Here is a 20,261-nt window from a genome sequence, read left to right on the forward strand (position 1 = left end):
ACAACATTTCCCAAATCCATCATAAGCCTATGTAGATTGTAGAGAACTTTATGGGCTCTATAGTTTACGTAGACTTACGATGCTTTTGGTCTGCTCATTCGCCACTGATGATGACATTCATATTGAACATGAACTATGATAAGGCACTTGAATGTTATTTCCCTATCAACCCCATCGGTTCAACGAAAGGGTTGTTTTGGTCATCCACGTCTACATCCAATTACAGAAAACCGGATTGTTTTCACTTCATAAAGGGTTTGTTATTGTTTAGTTTTTTTTTCTTGTTCTCCTCACAATGTTCGACAATATAAAATAGCGAGTTGTAAAAATATACGTTCTCTGGAGGATAATAAAAGTGTTGTTACTGTACATGTTTTCTTTTGTCACTCTTTTAACATTTATCTACAAATAACATACATTTGTACAGCAGATAGGCAAGCATGGCTTATACATCCTCAGAGAGGCTTGTTCACTGAAAAGTGTCGGATTGTTCCGGAAAGGAAATAACCTTTTTTTTTTTTTTTTTTTTTTTTTTGTTTTTGTGTTTTGAGTTATGACTTATAACTTATATGTTTAATGCTTCTCAAATAGCCCGCTGTGACATGTTGACGAGCCGCTGACGTAGTTCACCGGGTTGCGATGACGCAAGAGGTGCATCATCCACACCGTCATGCATTACACTCAGACTCATTACCGTAACTGCAGGATTACTTGAGCAACGGGTTGGGGTCCGATGAAGGGCAGTCCGTTTCCTCAACAGTGCCGTTGTTGAGCTGGAGGCTTTTGCACAGCATACTGGGAGCTCTGGCTTTGATTTAGAGGGTGTGGGACAAATCACTATTGCTTATTGCTTACAAAGAGTGCAGATCTACAGCGGCAGGAACGTCCAACGTGTCCAACGAGCGAGGTTTAGGGAAGCTGTATATCCACTGCCTGTGACAGCTCTTAGATACTCTTTTTTTTTTGTCTTTCATTCATTCGTTTTAGGGCAGAGGTGTGATCTGCAGGCAGGTAATGGGCAGGTCATCATTGGGTGAAGAGGTCAGAAGGTCAGGGGTTAGTTGCCAGTGGTGGCTGAGTGGGTTAGAGAGACAAACGAACAGAAAAAGGGGAGGGAAACAAAGAAAGGAGGAAAGAAACAAAAGATAGAGGAGATTAGTTTCAGCTAGTGAAAGCAGGATGACAATTTGAAAAGTATTTATAAACCGATCACAATTAGGCTCTTGATTCAGCCGAGTCGCCCCACAGCACAGCTTTTAAATCTCAGCAATGATGCGCTGAATTGGTTAAACTGGGTAATACAGTGAGAAAAGGCAGGAAGATACTTTACGCAAGTTAGTGCATAGTGCTTGATATTAAGAGATTCTAAACATTAACGTCACAATGGGTAACACTTTATTTCAATAGTCCACTTTAGACATTCAACTACCTATAAATAACGCTGCAACTACATGTCAACTAGCAATCATTAGCGTATTCGTAGACAGCTTAATATCTACTACTGTAACACTTCATTCTGATGGTCGCTCAACAGACGTTCTACTGACTATAAGCAACTTTGCAAGTACGCCAACTTATTCTACTAACCCTAACCTAACAGTCCACAAATTCTCTAATGAGAGTTAGTTGACATGTAGTTGCAAAGTTACTTAGAGTTAGTAGAATGTCTAAAGTGGACTATCAAAAAAAAGTTTAACCTAAAGCTGCTTTGAAACACTGTGTATTGTGAAAAGCGCTATACAAATAAATTTGACTTGACCTTTTTGAGGACGGGACTTATGTTTGTTTGACCAACTGAAAACAGGGGGAGTCATTTTTAAAACAATCATTTCTGCAATTAGTTTTCGAAAAAAAAAAAAAACTTCGGCAAGATTCTCTTCAAACTGTTGTTTTATCGCAACTTTTTTTTAAAGTAGCCATAGGGGAAGATTTCGTAATAATCTCGCAACGGAATCAAGCTTGTATATTCAGAAGCTTTCGGTTGACGGACTTGCGTAGAGTATGTTTCAAGCATTAATAATAACTCTTGCTGTGGGTTGACTGAATGTGAGAGCCGTGGAAGAACTGTTGATCTTCATCTTTGTAATATAGTAAAAATCATGAGGTGAAAGCATGATTTTACACACAGCGTGAGGATCAGCCTATCCTGACAGGTCACGTGTTAAAAAGGAAGAAATCAAGAGAGAAAACACTGAGAAAATACAACTGTGGCAAATGTGTCTAATGGTTAGTAGCAGTCAAGTGAATGGACAGACTGAAGGCCGGTCACACTATGACAGGATATGATGTCATGCTCTGCTCTAGATTCAGTTCAATTCAAATGTTGGGTTTGGATCTGGACTGCATAATCTAATTAGTGATCTCTGCTTTATGATCTTTGCATATTCCAACACGATATGCTGCAGCAAGCAGATGCTGACGGTGGCACGTGTATGAATGGGAGTGAGTCACATAGTGCTGATGAAATGAGAGGAGAGATCTGAGGACAGTCAGTGAAGGACACAGCGTTACCTGACTGCTATTAAGCACTAGAGCTCTTAAGAGGTTCCAGCATTAAGCCGCCAGTTATGATGGCGATGGAAGATCAGTTTTTTTTTTTTTTAGTAAACTGAGGCATTGAGAAGTTTAGTCAGAAATAATTTAGGGCCAGAACAACTGCTGGTGGGTTTTTTACTCAATAAACTTTTTTATTGCCTTTTGAAATTCTTTTTTGTTCTATTTACAACAACATAAAAATCTTGGCCTTAATGATACAAAGCAACACTACAAGGTATTTTCTAGCATAATAGCCATGGAAATTCAAGCTGTGGGACTTTTAGCCATTACCCTCAGCATTGCAGACTACTGACAAATCACAGGACACATAATATAAAATGCTTTTGCATACAAACATTGAAAAAGTCCTGTCATTCATATATAAAGCCCTAACACAGATCCAAAAATATAGGAAATTTTCTAACATGGTGCTATAAAGCTGCTATGATGCATATTTTTCTTTCCTACAAATAGCCTACAAAGTAAAATTTGACAATTCATATACATTCCTGCTTTATATATTTTTAGATATATATTTTTATATATATTTTAAAAGCCACAAGTAAATACTATTTTCTTTTCGAACAACAAAAAATAAAAAGAAGCTTACAGTAAAACATAAAAAATGTATCAAGTGGAGGTTTTTTTCTTTTCTTAAATGCATTTATACTCTGACACGATCACATCCACAGAGTGGCGCTGACATTATCGTCCACTCGGCAGTGGTCAACCGTAAGACTTGACAGATTCTTTTCAGTTTCATAGTCTGAGGTTTGATGTAGGTTTCACTTTTTCAACATGAGCAGAGGAGATGAAGGTTTCTGACGTATTCAGTGCAAAATAAAAGGCTTGTGCCACACAGAATCTCTTTATCAAATGAGGCAAATATTGAAATAATAATAAAAATAATAAAATAAGTAAACAGCTGAAATTAAAAAGTGATTCGTGTGGTCCAGTATAAATGCACAGATTGGTAATCTGGAAGCTCTGTGCAAATGGGTTCTCAAAAGTAGATTTTCTTCAAAGCAGTAGTTCAGTTATATAAAAACATAGCACAAAAAGGATATTAAAAACAAAACATTAAAAGAGAGGAAGCAATCTCAGTATATGATCTGTTTGATATCTGTGGTCATTTTGCCATCTTAAGCGAACATATGTAATAGTAACCATGTACACACACACACACACACACACACACACACACACACACACACACACACACACACACACACACAATGTCTAACCTGCACCAACTGAATTTTTATTTAATTAGATGCATGTGATCAGGGAAATATTAGAGTCTGTGGCAATACTGAGATAAAGACTTGCTTTGTCAAATCATTACCCATTGTATACTCATTAAAGTAATCATTTATGATTATTGTAATCGTTTTAAACATGTGGTGTTGTCAAATTCATAATCTAATTTAAACCTGGAAATAATTTTGGTTTAAGATGCACTTCTGCTCATTAGGTTTTACACAGACTTGTGGAGTTCGATAAGCTTGAGCATTGCTGACAAACCAAATATTAAGACATTAGTAAATGTATGTCAATTTGTCAAATCAACTTATATATATATTGAGCTTGAGCATTGCTGACAAACCAAACATTGAGACATTAGTAAATGTATGTTAATTTGTCAAATCAACTTATATATATATACTCTATATTCAAATTGTTACTCTGAATACATAGTTCTTTTTTATTTTTATTATTGAATAAAAAGCATTTTCACTAGTGGCCTCAGACTTTCCCATTCATCAGACCATTCTTTCTTCTCATATAATTATATTAGGAAATTTAACTGGTCAAATTAATCCTGCTGTACCTGTATACATGTTCCAAATATGTATTACACTTGTTGCTAGTGACACAGATTTAGTAAAGTTCATTGTTCCTTTCTTTAAAGCCGAAGTGTGTAATTTCTACACCACTAGTGTCTCTAACAGAAGTGCATAAAATAATGCTTGTTTTTAGACTGTCCCAATATTACGTACTAATATTGCTGTGCTCAAAGTCAAAGTTTTTGGCTCTATCTTAGTGTTTACACATTTCAAGGGAATCAACCTACAAATGGCTTACTAATAATTGTGACTGCATATATTTTAACATTGACAAAATCACACACTTCAGCTTTAAAGATCTCCTAATGGCATTTTTTCTGTTTTGAAAAGCCTATAACCTAATGCTAGAGAATGTGGATTTTAACATGCATTATCACTATGATTTGTATTTGCATATCCACATTAGGCTACGTGTAATTATAAACAATCACTTCAACTCATTTGTAAGGGACACATTCATGATGCGATCTCCGTCTATTCAAATGGCTCCAAAATGCTTCAAGAGTCAATATATAAAAACCCTATTTAGTGTTTGCATAGCTAGAAAAAACTGTTGAGCGTAATGGGGTGAATAAAGCCCAGGTTCACATGAATAGCTCCATTATTTGTCATCAACATCATGCTGAAATCATAAGGTCATCAAAATAATGGAATGAAGTCAACCACTCCACCTGTGCAGGAAAGACCCCGTGTGTGTGTGTGTGTGTGTGTGTGTGTGTGTGAACTAAAGGGTTTAAAACAAACGCACAGTGTACTGAATTTAAGCTGAGGATGGCACGTCTTTTAACATGCTCAAACTGCACATGCTTCACAACAGATCAGGACCAACAGTGAGTTGCTACTGGTAATGAATAGAAGCACATGAACTAAACCAACCTCTGTCTGCGGTCACTACCCTTTGGTAAGGATGGACGCGCATTTCATGCCTTCGAACTTTAGCTGTCACTGCACCTGCTGATTGCAATAACATCACCAGAAAACAGATCAGTCAAACCTCACAGTCTGCATCAGATAAATCAAATCAGAATGTGTTTGACAAATGCAAAGCATTCAAATTATACAAGTTAAGGCACAAATAATACTTTTTTTTCCCCCATATGTAAATATCTCATGTGTTTGTACAAAATTCAAACATAGTTTCATTCATCCTCAGTAGATCCGTGGGTTTTTGCGTAGCTTGCACACAGTATGACAGACGGGAGTGCACACTCTAAAGGGGAAGCTTTACTAGTCACGTAATCTTGCGCTGGAGCGACAGTGTCTTTAAATATAATACTGATAAAGTCACTCTCTGGGAGAGAACAACATTTAGGCACATCTGCTGGAGTACAAAAAAAAGGAAAATAGAAATGCACGCAATTAATTAAGTGATTAGTAAAGCAGAACAATCGTTTTTTTTTTTTTTTTTTTTTTTTATTCCACATCGAAGCATAGCAGTCAGAGGCACAGTCCAGGGGAAATATGTGGGAGTATACGTATGGCATTACAAGTACAGCCTCTATGGGCTCTGGGAATAGCCAGTGTAAACGAACAGGAGTGTGTCTGACTGACTGCTAGACCAGATTCATGCTTCTGAATAAACATCACTCAAAACCAACAAGGCAGCTGTGAAACGAAAGCATGTGAATGTTAACACTCAGATCAGATGAGGGGCTCAGTGAGGATCCTGGGAAACACATTTAGCCTTTCGTGGGGAAAGCCACACCTAAAGAATGAAGGAAGGGAAAATTAGTGGCAGGACTGGCGGTCCTTGGGGTAACAACACACACCACAGTCAGACGGAGCAGGTTTTAGGACAGTTCATGAGGCGATGGCACTGGGACAATCCCACTAAAATGAGTTCATAAACTATTTCAAAAAATTTGGAGTCAGTACGATTTTTTTAACGTTTTTGAAAGAAGTTGCCTATGTTCACTATATTTATTTGATCAAAAATACAATAAAAACACTAATATTGTAAAATATTACTTTTAAATATTTGAATTTATTCTTGTGATGATATACTGAATTGTCAGCATCATTGGTCCAATTTTCAGTGTCACATGATCCTTCAGAAATCATTCTAATATGCTGATTTGCTTCTCAAGAAACCTTTCTTATTATCTTATTATTATTAACATTGAAAACAGTTGCGCTGCTTAATCTTTTCATTTTCAGCATACTTTGATGAATAGAGAACAGCATTTATTTGAAATAGAAATAGAAAAAAATAGAAATAGAAATTTTGTAACAATATAAATGCCTTTGCTGCTACTTTTGATCCAATTTAATGCATCCCATTGCTAAATAAAAATACAAATGTATTTTTAAAAAATATTATTGACTCCAAACTTTAGAATTGTAGTGTATGTCTAAATCATATTTCAAACAAAAATGAAAAAAAAGAGAAATGTAATATTATATAATAAAATACAGTTTTTTTTTGTATGAAGATATTTTGCAAAGTGCCATAAAACAATTAGGCATCATTTCCAATATTATCATTACATCTGGGTGTTTTGATTTTTCTTTTTTTCTTTTTTAATAATTCTCATCTTTTTTTAATTCTAAATACATTTACTAGAGCTGTAATACTGGAGTCTAATTAATACTACTGTACAATGACGTATGAATACTGTAGAGTTGAAATACTATTATAATAGCTTATTTCTTTGCATAACAGCAGTGAGAAAGAGATTTTTACATCTGTAGGGCTTCAGTAAATATGACTGAATTCAGATGCTTTATGCACTTCATATCAACACTTTGGGTTGCATGTATAGGAATTGTCATTTGAATGCATATGCTAATCAAATCTGTAATAGTTTATAATCTGTTATTAAAGAAAATACCCAATTTAGAAACTTAAGAAATCACTTTATTTATTTTTTTTCACACTATTTTATTGTCAAAGGCTATTTTTGCATTTATGCTGCAGATCAACTAATGCATGCGGTTTGAAAAAAGCCTTACAGAGATAAGAGTATATTAGGAAAATGTGTTGCTACAATATGACAATGCAGAATATCTTAATTTTCTTTATGCCAAACATGTTTCTTGTATTTTCTTTCCGTTATGGGGTAAACTATGCCCTAAACATGTTATTAAAAGGCTTTGATAACGCTACAGAAAAAAAAAAAAAAACATCAGTATACTGTTTAATTATATATTGTGACTGTCATTTTAGATTTTAAGCCAAACTGCCCCACCATAGTGCAATCAACTGCCCTAAAAGTGCTCGATGAACAGCCTGGCTTTCAACAGTTGCCCCATCTCAAACAGTTTCCTTCCCAATTTAAGCAGCCCCTATTTGAGCCCCACTGTCCCCTCACCATCCTCATGTTGCCCCTCCTGATGCCCCTCACCCTGATGCGACCCGCTCAGACTGAGGGATGGGGGTCATCCAGAAAGGCTTGTGCAGCAGTTTGGGGCTCAGTGCTTTGTCTCCCTCATCATTGTACACATAAAAAACTAAAACATCACATTACAGATCAAAACAAAAGTACAAAACCAAAAAAACAGAAAAACAAAAACCATCATTTAAAGAAACAGACAGAGGCCGGGGGGTCCAGCCAGTCCGATAAGAGGGAGGTGGGGCAGGGGGCGTGTCTGCGGTGTGAGGGAGGGGCTTGTCAGAGGGGGCGGGGGGGAGAGAAGGGGCAGTTTAAAAGGGAGGCCGACCGGTTGGCTCTCCACGCTGGACTGTGATGGGAATGTGACAGGTCTGAAAGCCCAGGTAGAGGGGCAGCTCTTCGGCCTTTGAGGATGCTGTATAGGTCACACAAGAGAGAAGACAGGGTGAAAACCTCCCCTTAGCTCTCCCACCTCCCAAAACATCCTATCTCTTATGGGACGTTCACACATACAGCCGTTATATCACTGGAGGTTGCCAGTGGCTCTGCTTTACTACTGTTTTAATTTGAATGGTTCTGCCTTAATTAACCAAATGAGAAAAAAATAATGTGCACGGTTATTATGATTATTATGGTAATCAGCACCAAAAGCCGGTTTTTCATTGAGTCTTTGCAAGAATTAGCATACAATCAGACAACACCAAAGCCTGTCGTTTTCTTCTTAGAACTTTCTTAACTTCTAATCTAAAAAGGTTTTGTGAATCCGGCCCCAGATTATTCATAAAAAGTCTGGCACACACAATTTTTAAATGTAGTTCAAATGTAAACGTAATATTAGTAACTGGTTAGTTCTTAATGGTTCTGTTGGGGTGTTCATGGCTTTTGAAAAGTTAATCACAAAAGTTGTCCTTATAATTTGACAAGGTTTTCTTGCACACTAAAAAACATTCTGGAGAAAAAGTTTTTCAATATAAATTTGAGCAGTGCATAATACGTCATAAATGTTGATAAATGATGAATGATTATGAATAAATAAATCAAACTTATTTTTAATGTTGTCATTTTCTTAGATGTTTTTTTTTTTCATGCACCAATGTCTCTATACACATATAACTGACTAAATTTATATTCTGACAAACATTTTGATTATTTTATAAAGGCTTATACTGAAATGCCTGAAAGTAGTTTTGTAAACACATATTTTTTTATTTAATTGTATTTTTAATATATATATTACATTTTTTTTTTATTTAATTGTATTTTTAATATATATATATTTTATATGTTTTTTTCTTACATACATTTAACCAGATAGTGAAGGAAAAGCAGTCCAGTATCCTTTAGTAATGTTTATCCCGGGAGAAATCTAATAAAATTAATATCAAATACATTTAGTTTTTTAGTCAAGTTTTTTTTTTTTTTTTTTTGGTTTACCTGCATACCTGCATTTATGTTATTTCATAGTTTTGATGACTTACTGTTGTTTTAAAATATGGAAAAATATTAACAAATAAAAAGATGTGTCCAATTGTCCAAACCTTAGTAAAAAGTAAAAAGTTCATACTAAGTATAGTTCAAATCTATTCAAATCTAGTTCAAATCTATTAACATATTTACTGATATATCACTCAAGACTTACTGATAAAAAATAATTAAACTTTGTTTGGAGTAATACTTGTGCACAATGCATATTTCTTATTAAGAAGCCTAAAATGTGTTTTAATGTCACTATTGATGAGGATTGTATGACCTTTGAATAATATCAGTCTTTAAATGCAAGATATTTAAAGTGTACATAAAGTATACAGTACTTCCACTTTAGCACAATCAAATATACTTAAGTATTTCTTTAGTTAGACTTCAGCACTACTTCCACACAATTAAAGTGCAATAAGTACAAAATTAGTTGTTCCACTTTAGCAGACTTTAAGTAAAAGTTTAGTATACCAAAAGTACATTTGCAGGGTATTTTTATTAAGTACATAATTATGTAAATGTGTTTGTAGTATACTTAGCATGAAATTAATGTATTTCACATACATTGTAGTGTATTTATTTTTCACTAGGGAATTGATAACATTTATGTCTCCATGTAGTGCCTGTAAGATGAGATGAACTTTTCTCAACTTTGCCGTATCGCTGGACACGCCCACATTAGTTGCTGTCAATCACATTACTGGAAATCACCAACTGTCACTGTAAATAACTGACTTTTAGTTGTTGCAAACCACTGTATGTGTGAACATGCTGTAGTGACCTTCCCTCCACCCCAGAAACATCCACCCACAGACAAGCCTGGTACAGTCTATCCTGCTTGAGACGAGCTCAGTAAACATGCTTATTGGACAGTAGCTAAACCCTACTTCATCTGCTCTAATTGGACACGCTGCTCTTGGCATTGGGATGGGCTATTTGTTGCTGCTCAACTTAACATTGTGCCTTTGGGAGAAGCTAGTGTTAAACTGGCAGAATGCTGTTGGTAACATGATATTCATAATCGGCTTTTCTCAAGTACTTTAATGAAGCCATACAGCTTGTGTGGAGTGGAGAGGACAGGGCTTTTGAGAGCGAGTGCTCTCATTATTCATATAAAGCCAGTAGAGCACTTAAAAGCCAAATCATTTCTTAAAAGGATTTTTTCTTTTTTGTGATGAGGGAGGACTTTTTAGGATGCTAAATGGATTAAGTGGAAAAGACTTGATATATTGTTGTTTGCTCTTTTATATTATTGCCTTTTACTTGCTTCTGTGACAGCAGAGGCTGGTGATGCTGGTGGCCCTAGTGGGGGAAACCTTAGGCTTTTTGTTGGTAGAGGAGAGCAGGTTTTGTATGTTGGGGGCTATTTAAGAGGAATGGCATAGGGTAGGGGTGGACGGTATGACCCAAATCATTCATTACAGCATGAGACATTTCATAGAATGGTAAAGCAATATATATCATAATATACAGTACTTTCTCTTTTTATATGGTATGTAAACAAAAAAATCAGGGGCTGGATTCACATATCATTGGGGATGAAATTTGTCTTAACTGCTATTTCTTCTTATTTTTTAACTTAAGAATTTCTTATCTAAGAATAAGATCAGAATATTTAGCATTTCTAGAGATTTTTATTGAATTTTTTTACTTTTTTTGTTTAGATTTTTTTTTTTTTTGTTTTCACCCAGTTTTGATGATTTATTTGATGAATTTCAGACCATCCAAGATGAAGATGAGTTTTTTTCTTCATCAGAATCAGATTTGGAGACATATAGCATTACATCACTTGCTCACCAGTGGATCTTCTGCAGTGAATGGGTGCCATCAGAATGAGAATCCAAACAGCTGATAAAAACATGTTAATTGTTGGACTGGAGTGGTGTGGATTACTTGTGGATTATTGTGATGTTTTTATCAGCTGTTTGGACTCTCATTCTGACGGCACCCATTAGATGCAGAGGATCCACTGGTGAGCAAGTGATGCAATGCTACATTTCTCCAAATCTGATTCTGATGAAGAATCAAACTCATCTTCCACTTGGATGGCCTGAGGGTGTGTAAAATTTCAGCTAATTTTCTTTTTTTGGTGAACTATTTTTTAAGATTTTGAAACCCTCAAATGTAAAATGTTTAATGAGAGTGCAAGAAAGAATGAATGTAACTGACCACTCCATCTTAAGACAGGGTTTTTAGAAAACATGACGTGCTTAACGCCAGTCAAACCAGGGTTCGGAATCACGATGCCGGCTCAACATCGTCATGCCTGTCAGCCATCGGTGATGGACGATGGCATCGTCTATTGGCACAACCCTACTTCTGACCCCAAAGTCTGACCATGCATGAGTTTCGTTGAGATGTTGAGATGAGTTGAGATAAGTTGAGATGTTGATCGGCAACCCTAAACAATCAAACTTGCTTCAAATAGTGCAACTTAAGTTTAAAGTTTTGTATTTTACCCCATATTTCCTCATAGCACATGTAATTAAGGTAAAGCAGATTTATTTACAAAATGTCACATGGTATAAATCATCATACCGCCCAACCCTAGTGTACGACCATTACAAACATGGGAGTCATCGTCCCATGCCGAAGGGGGCTCTGGGGGTTCTGTGTAGTGAGACAAGTGTAGCTATGCTTACCTAAAACCCCGCTGGAGTCGATTGGATACTCCAGAATGGAGGTGGCAGGGGCCAGTGTGTAGGGGTACTCATAGGGCGTCGCGTAAATCAGGCCCGACTCTGGACCGGGCTGCACTAGGGTGGCAGCTGCTGGGTGGGCCGAGCCATTGGGCATGACGGTCTGGATCTGGCGGATGAGGGGCATGATGGTGGGCCCTGCGGGCGTGGGTGTGCGTAAGGCGGTGGGAGGCAGGACAGGTGCTGGGCCGGTGATGATCCGTGGCGCCTGGGCGCTCGCTGCAAGAGAGAATGCAAGGGCAGCTGTGGTGAGCGGAAAAATGCGAGGGTAGGGGTAGATGAAGGCGGGTGGGGTAGGGGCAAAAAAGACAAAAACAGTTAGTGCAGTTGTGGTGAGAGGAATGGTGAGAGGGCATGACTATTTAGCTATTCATTAGTAAACAATGCAGGGGAGGGGCCAGCATGTTCAAACATACAGCTTGGTAACAATATCACACTCCCAATATCACAGTATTATTTACTGAAGCAAAGCGAAGAGGAGGATGTCACAACATCCAATAAATTAAGAAAACATTGTTTTCACAGATAGCGGTGCATGTTCTCTATTTTATCAGCTCATTAGCTGCTCTTTGGACGTATGCACTAATTCTGTCTCACAAAACTGAGACACTTCTCAGAACATTTATCAGGGTTACTTGAGAGAGGATTACTGAGAGCTGCGGTTACAAAGGCCTCCAACAATATGGTCTCTGTTTGCTTGAGAGGAGGAGGCACTGGCGGCTTACGTGATTTGATATTGGCGTCTCTGTAGGTGCCGTTAAGAATGGCCAGTTCCATCAGTTGCATCTTCTTCAGACTGTCCTCGCCTTCAGCCTGTCAGTATAAAGAAACACATAAGCACATCAAAACAGATGCACACAAACAAAACACTCTACTGCTACTGGTCACACTGCAGCTGTTAGCATTTTTCTTCAACAAAACCTCTCATACCTTGTCAAGCACATAAGTTTGGCCTGTGCATTTCAAGCATAGGGTTCAGTTGTACATATTTAATGTGTGTTTTTTCTCTGCTGTGGCAGTAATAAACCTCAGTACTCAAGGGGGTGATAGAGTTTCCTTCAAATGTATGTGCCATTAAAGCAACTGTGCAAAGGTAGCTAGCTATAAACATGTTGACAGTTTAAATAACGTTAAGTGATCTGCTCTGATAATAGACAAAAAGAAAACTAATCATCGAGACCTGCACTAATGCCCAGTAGAAGCACTAATAGATTAAATAGATACCATTCTCTTGTGAAAAAAGTGTGCTTAATTGTACTGAATGTGCACTTGTAGTGTACTTTCAAATCTTAAAAGCATATTTAAAAACTGTACTTGCAGATACTATAATATTAATAAAATATTAACAAACCTTGTACAAAAAAATGTGCTAAACTGCAACTTTATCATCACCAATCTTTAACTGCAAATATATTTGAAGTATATGTCTGACCATTTTCAATACAAATGACATTAAAATGTATTTTAGTTTACCATAACTGCTTGTCAGTACATTCAGTAGTACACTTAAACCATATTTCGAACACAATAGAAGTAATTATGAAATTACTCATTAAAGTTGTAGTTAAGTCCTACTTAAGTGGGTCAAAAAAGCACTTTAAATTTGCATAAATATAAATGTTAACTATCACCAATTTTCATTTAATTGCAATTAATATGTAATTAAGCAATGACATTGTTCACCCTTAATTATATTCTTTTAAAGTATATTATTTTCATAATAAGTATTTTTGTTTTCAAAAGTATGCTAAAACATGCCAATTCTATTATTCACACTGTAGCTCACTGCTTGTCTTCCCTGTTCAAATCTAACAAAATCTCTCATACAAAGTCTCACAAAAGTTGATCTCATTCTCGGCACTGGGGACTAAGGCCAGAAACATACTCTATAAAAGTATGGCAAGATAAATGCTTGGCCTGTGCATTTCAAGCGCGGGGTCTGTTGTACAAACTTAATGTGTTTTCTTTCTCTACTGTGGCTGTAATAAACCTCAGCACTCAAGGGGGTGATAGAGTTTCCTTTAAATGTCTGTGCAGTTATTATTCTGGTAGCAAGCTACAAACATGTCGACCATTTAAATAACTGTCCTCAGCGAGATTTTCTTCAAACTACTGCTCTGCCCATGACAAAAGACAACCGAAAGAGAAAACTAATCGTAGAAGATAACTCCTGATATAAGCACTAAGAATGCATACATGTGTTGCATTATGAATTGCATTCAGACACTTTTTGAAGCATAAATGTGTGAAATCGAGCTTGCATAATTAGCAAATGAATTAACAAACCATGCACAGTTTATGTTTCAAACTAATTACAAATAGTGAAAATTAACTATTGTACATCGTCTAGTAGTGTGACAGCAGATCAGCGGTTTTCAAAATAATATAGCTTTTTCAGTTTTTCCCACTCATCACTGAATTTCCAGAATTCCCTGCATATTATTTGATGTTATCTGTTTAGCTAACTGATTTTTCAAAAAGGTAACTTGACTATAATTGACCAACTGTACCCGGTTAAGAAAACGCTGCGCCCCTGCGCCCTTCCGTCACCACTGAAATGCTGCCCGTTCCCTGAGTATCTAAATATCAATACTTTATTAAGTCAAGAGCCTGCTGATGAATAGAGCAGGACGGCTGTTATAAATCACTCTCCGTCTTTATTTAATCAGCCTTATGTGCTCTGTCCTTGAGAGGCAAGCGCTGCACATTCACTTATGAGAACCTGAGAATGAGAGGTGAGAAACTTTATGAGGGGAAAAACTCTTTCGGAGATGGCCTACATAGAAGAACTTATGAAAGTTATGTTATGAAGTTCTAAAGTTGTGAAATATATATGTTATTTCTACTGTGTTGTTTTGATCTACAGTATTTCGTCCTGGTGAGCAGACATGCTTTATTAGCGATGACAGATGATGGGACGGCAGGAGGCTGTATCTCTTGTTTTGAAAGCTTCAGGAGGGTGAAGCGAGCTTGGTCTCATGGATAAAAGAGAGTATTTAATGGTTATAAAGACTGTTTGATTCTGCAGGACAGCTGAATAATTTAAAAAGGTTTAAGTCAATTTTGTGTTAAAACTATTGGTTCGAACATAGAAAGAATGCTGTAGAAAATGATATAACCAAAGAGTTGCTGGTCCCCATTGACTTCTATAGATTCCAAATACTATGGAAGTTAATGGGGACGAGAAACTCTTTGGTTACATACATTCTTCAAAATATCTTCTTTTGTGTTCAACAGAAGAATGAAATTCATACAGGTTTAGGTCAACTTGACGATGAGTAAATTATGACATAATCGTCCTTTTTGGTCGAACTATTCTTTAAAAAGTGGCTGATTTTACTTCTGGTACTTTCATCACATTGGAAATGGAAGGCTGAGTCAACCAAATTGCACTGTGGGATTCAGTATTTCATTCGGCATCATCTGGCAAATACAGTACTGCAATAGTTTATGCATACAGAAAATCTGTGTACTGTACATGGTATACATACTGCACTCTGCAGAAATAGAGTGTATTGCAGTGTCAGGTATGTGCCAGTGAGAGGTGCTGTGATGTCATCAAAGCGCTCTGTGAAGGTTCAGGCTGCGATCTGTAGGGATGCTAACTTTCCCAAACAGTAATTTAAAAACCAGTCCGTATCATTACCCACATAACCTAGTCCTGTTCAGTAGCAGATATACAGTAAGCTGCATTTATTGTGAATTTTTTAATCTGTCATGCTTTGGCTGCCCAGCAGTTTTTGACCTACAAATGTTTTCCAGCTTTGCAGGCTTCAGTATTGATGACATCACTCAGTTTTTCACACTTGCTGGGAATGTATTACAGCACATCTGATAGTCTTTCTGTCTTTCTGCTCCAAGCCACATCGTTTCTATGACACTCTGCATTTTCCTGGCCTCTTCCTCCCCACATGTATCTGCCTTCATCTCTCGCTCTCCTTCTATGACAGTGTTGCTGGGGGCCTTCCTGCTCACATCATGCAAACGCGCTGCACACTGACAGAACAAAGGGCCTCTCTCTGAACCAGAGCTGCCGTGTTAATGCGCGGGTATCTGTGTGCGGACGCTCCAAGCAAATGCCAGAAGAGGTATGTGCATGTCTCTGGACAGTGTGATGTAGTGTTGGTGCTGGGGTGTCTGTGTGCTAAATCAAATTCTCACCATTTGGCCACTGGGTTCTGATTTTGCTACTGAGCGTTGCGATTTCTCCCATTCATTTTTCTAGAAGTCTCCTGTATGTAGCTGGTAAATTTTAAACCTTTGTTTTGACACAGTGATTTTGTGCAGGGTGATGTCATATGAGCTTGACTGCTTACGAATGTGATTTGAGAGATCTGATCAAAATCTTTTACACCTACGTTACTGTTCAAATGTTTGGGGTCAGAAAGATTTTTACATGTTTTTAAAAGAACCTTTAATTTGATAATACAGAAAAATACAGAAAAAACAACAACAACAAAAAACTGTAATATTGAAACATTATTATAACTTAAAATAGCTTGTTATGAAAGCCAGTACAGAAAGATCAAAAGGTTAATTGTGACTTTTTGTCTTTTCAAGATTTTAGCATTTCTGAGTTTATATCTCACAGTTCTTGCTCACAATTCTGAGTTTATATCTAGAAAAACCCAGATTTTTTTTTGTGTTTTTTTTTTTTTTTGTTATTATTTTTTTAGAACTATAAACTTAGAATTGTGGGATATAAACTCAATTTTAAACACAATTTTTAATAGATAAGTCATAACTGTAATATATAAACTCGCAATTGCAAGAAAAAAGGCCATAGTTTTGAGATAATTTCACAATTATCTATCTATCTATCTATCTATCTATCTATCTATCTATCTATCTATATCTATTTATTTATATAAACATTTCGCAATTACCTTTTTAAAATCTCTCTCTCTTAATATTATCAGTGCTGAAAAAAGTTGTGCTGCTCAATGTTTTTTTTTTTCTCTATTCTTCTGTTTTTTTTTTTTTATTTAGTGTATCTTTGCTTAATTAAAGTATTTATTTATTTAAAAAAATTATACTGACTGTATGAGTGTGTGTGTGTGCGCTCAGGTCAGGCAGTTTAATATGCTTTTAAAGTCCGCTTGCATAAAGAGAAGTCACTCCAGAGCTATTCAGACTGGGATCACAATGACCTTTAGAACACAATGCCTGCCAGCCTACAACTTTTCATCACGGCCTGTCAGTTCTGCCCCTTCATCTCCTCCCCTCGCTCTCCCCAGCTCCGTTCCAAACCTAGTGAGCTGCCCTGCTTTCTACAGACTACATGGGTAGCTGCCTCCGGTCACATTGACAGCAGTTACACCACTGGAGGTCATTGAGTGTCTGTGCTCTTAGTTGCTACTCAACTGTATCACTATATTAACTGTTTTGCAGTTCATTTGCATGAAGTTGAACTGAACTTTAACTTTGTTGCACTGCCAACGGTCGCTGTTGCTCATCTTGCTGGAAATCCCGATCTCTCATTAAAAATGAACAACTGTTGGTTGCTTTGTCACTGTGCAAACCCCTGGCAGTCTGAAATGGATCCTCATAAGTGACTGATTTGGAGCGCTCCCAGAAAGTTTGTTCCCAAGTTAACAATGTGATACTCTAATAACCATATAAATAACAGTACACTCACAAATACTGAATAAATTATAAATGGGATACTCTAATAACCATATAAATAGGTTGATGTGATTTTAAAATAATTTTGATAAAAATATTCTCTTATGCTCACCAAGGCTGTATTTATTTGGTCAAAAATACAGTAAATATTATTACAGTAATATTGTGAAGTATTATATGTTAAAATAACATTTTTTTTTTATTTTATTATATTTTAAAACTTAATTTATTTCTGTGATGCAAAGCTGAATTTTCAGCATCATTACTCCAGTCTTCAATCATTTTATACTTTATTGTCTTTCTATTCAATTAATTTAATTAACAAATAAATATTTTTTTATAAAGACATAATATTTTTCCTTTCTTTTCTTTTCCTTTCTTCTTTAAATGCTATAAAGCATCAAAAGGAAGAAAATACTACTAGTAGTAATAGTAAATGAATAAATTAATTAATTCAAAGGGAAGAAAGTCACTTAGAAATCATTCTTACATGCTGATTTGGTGCTTAATAAACATTTCTTATGTTTATCAATGTTGAAAATGCTTTAAATCTTGTGGAAACTTATATGCTGATTTGGTAGCCTATATTAAAAGAGGACCCCCCCCCCCCCCCCCCCCCCCCATTTTTTTCCCTTTTTTTTTTTTAATATATAACAATTCATGTCTCTACTGTCACTTTTGATCAATTTAATGCATCCTTGAATAAAATTATTAATTTATTTAAAAAATGCATTCTGGGACTGACCTCACCATGAAGCATTTGTGCAATACTGCCTATGATTTATATTGCTTCCTACCTCCTAAAAAGAGTCTTTGCATTCACATTTGACACCTTAACATGTTGTCAAGATATTCATCTATGGCTTTGAAATATGGTTTTTATCTCACTATTTTTTATTCACCCTCTTCCTCCACATGTGTTTCTTTCTGTAGCTATTTTTCTGAACAGAGATCGATGGATTTGTTGTGTGTGTGTGTGCTGAGTTGAGAGGAGCTCTTGTCTGCAGGTCCTTTAGCCTTTTACTTTCTTTTCTTTTAGATGTCATTTTCTCTTTTTTGTTGCTACTGTCATCTGCACTGTGGACACGCATTTAACTTCCTGCTCTCTCTCAAGCCACTTAAAGTGATTGCTTTCTTTCTAACAACAACACAAAATATGATCCAATTTTATACTTTCAAGTGCTTTATTCTGTTACACACTTTATCTTATTAGTAGCAATTTCTCAAGGGCAAGGGCATAAACTGAACCTGTCAAATGTGGTTCAGACCATCATTGGTCAAACGGGAAGACTGAAGGACAGAGGAGTGATATAATTGGCTGAAGGAGGACGGGAAGACCTGGCAACTGTGGAAACTGGATGCTGGCGCTCCAATAACGCGTCCCACTCGCGGCGCACACAGCTGTCCCCTTACAACACACAAGCACGGACGCTTGGCTTCCAGCCGCGACAGGCCTTCCTGTCTCTCCACGTTGCACCGGAACCCGCTGATTTATCTCACCCTGTCCCACAGCACTACACTTACAGGCTCTCTTCCTCAGAGTCTCATTCCAGAGATAAACTTTTAAAAAAGTGTGTTACATGTACTTGACAACTATGAAAAATCTGCAATTTTTTAAGAGTTTACATGCAAATCAACAAACCAACAGCACAAGAAAACAAGTCATGAGTTTCTGAAATAAGTTTTTCTCTGATCTTGTAGTTTAAACCTACATCGACACGTCCACACTAAATAAGCTGACAGATTTGTGAACACTCCCCCTGCCTTCCATTGGTCGATTAAACAGATAGCCCCGCCCCAATCTCATGCTATTGGTTGAATCAATATTGCGGTGATGGGCTGGTCAGGATAGTTGACAGCTGCACATATGATGAATCCTCCCATAAAGGCCGTCCTTATTTTTATTTAATAAGTATTTACTGATTTTTTTCACATGCTTACACACACACACACACACACACACACACACACACACACACACACACACACACACACACACACACACACACACACACACACACACACACACAGACACAGGCATTGTGTAGATTAAAACTACTTTATGAGAATAATTACAGCTTAATCCAATATTTATGTTGAGCCTACTTGCCGTACCTCTTGTAATTGGCTTTGCGTAATATAATGAGCACTTGTTAATTGAGAAGAAAATTAATTAAGAACATCATGTATTGACACAAACAGACAGGAGCACATGAAACTGTCCATTCCCTTGGACAAAAAAGTACTGTGGAGGAACTATGGTACTGAATGGTTACTATATTTATATATACCCCCAGATTTACCATGGTATATCTCTAAAAAAAAAGATACTATGTTATTATGTACTGCCATTATGATATTAAATTTTTTTTGGGACATTTACCATGGTATTTCCATAAGAACCATGTAAACACCATTGTATATGAATCGGAATATGCTATACATTAAAGTATAGCCAAGGTATTACCAAAGTTATTTTTCTCAGAATAAAAAATACGGTTCTACCATAGTACATATATATATATATATATATATATATATATATATATATATATATATATATATATAAATGGTAATACTATGGTAGTCTTTTTAGGGCCAAATCAGACTGTGAATACATCAGTTATGCTTAATTGACATTTGCAGCCTCCACTAAAACTGCAGGGTAAATTTAAACACATAAATGTGTGCAAAGATCATGAGCTCTATTCATTGTCTGAACACCCACAGGTTAAAATTAGAAGACA

At 36.4% G+C, this 20,261-nt stretch overlaps 1 protein-coding gene across 7 annotated transcripts in view; it reads right to left on the reverse strand.

Annotated features, from left to right (window-relative positions):
* Nucleotides 1-581: 581 nt before the first annotated feature.
* Nucleotides 582-20,261, reverse strand: part of LOC109100471 (protein quaking-like) — a 94,809-nt gene continuing 75,129 nt past the window's right edge. The window contains exons 5-8 of one of the 7 annotated variants that reach the window (XM_042768484.1): nt 12,615-12,702; nt 11,833-12,132; nt 5,259-5,336; nt 582-1,074 (exon numbers count right to left, since the gene is read on the reverse strand). In XM_042768484.1, the coding sequence (XP_042624418.1) occupies nt 1,058-1,074; nt 5,259-5,336; nt 11,833-12,132; nt 12,615-12,702 (483 nt within the window). In that variant the 3' untranslated portion in view covers nt 582-1,057. Of the gene's footprint in view, nt 1,075-4,135; nt 5,337-5,773; nt 8,130-11,359; nt 11,592-11,832; nt 12,133-12,614; nt 12,703-20,261 lie in introns of those variants that run through there. The other 6 variants (XM_042768481.1, XM_042768480.1, XM_042768486.1 and 3 more) reach the window with 6 other exon arrangements.

Source organism: Cyprinus carpio, chromosome A13, assembly GCF_018340385.1.
Source record: "Cyprinus carpio isolate SPL01 chromosome A13, ASM1834038v1, whole genome shotgun sequence".
Classification (NCBI taxonomy): domain Eukaryota; kingdom Metazoa; phylum Chordata; class Actinopteri; order Cypriniformes; family Cyprinidae; genus Cyprinus; species Cyprinus carpio.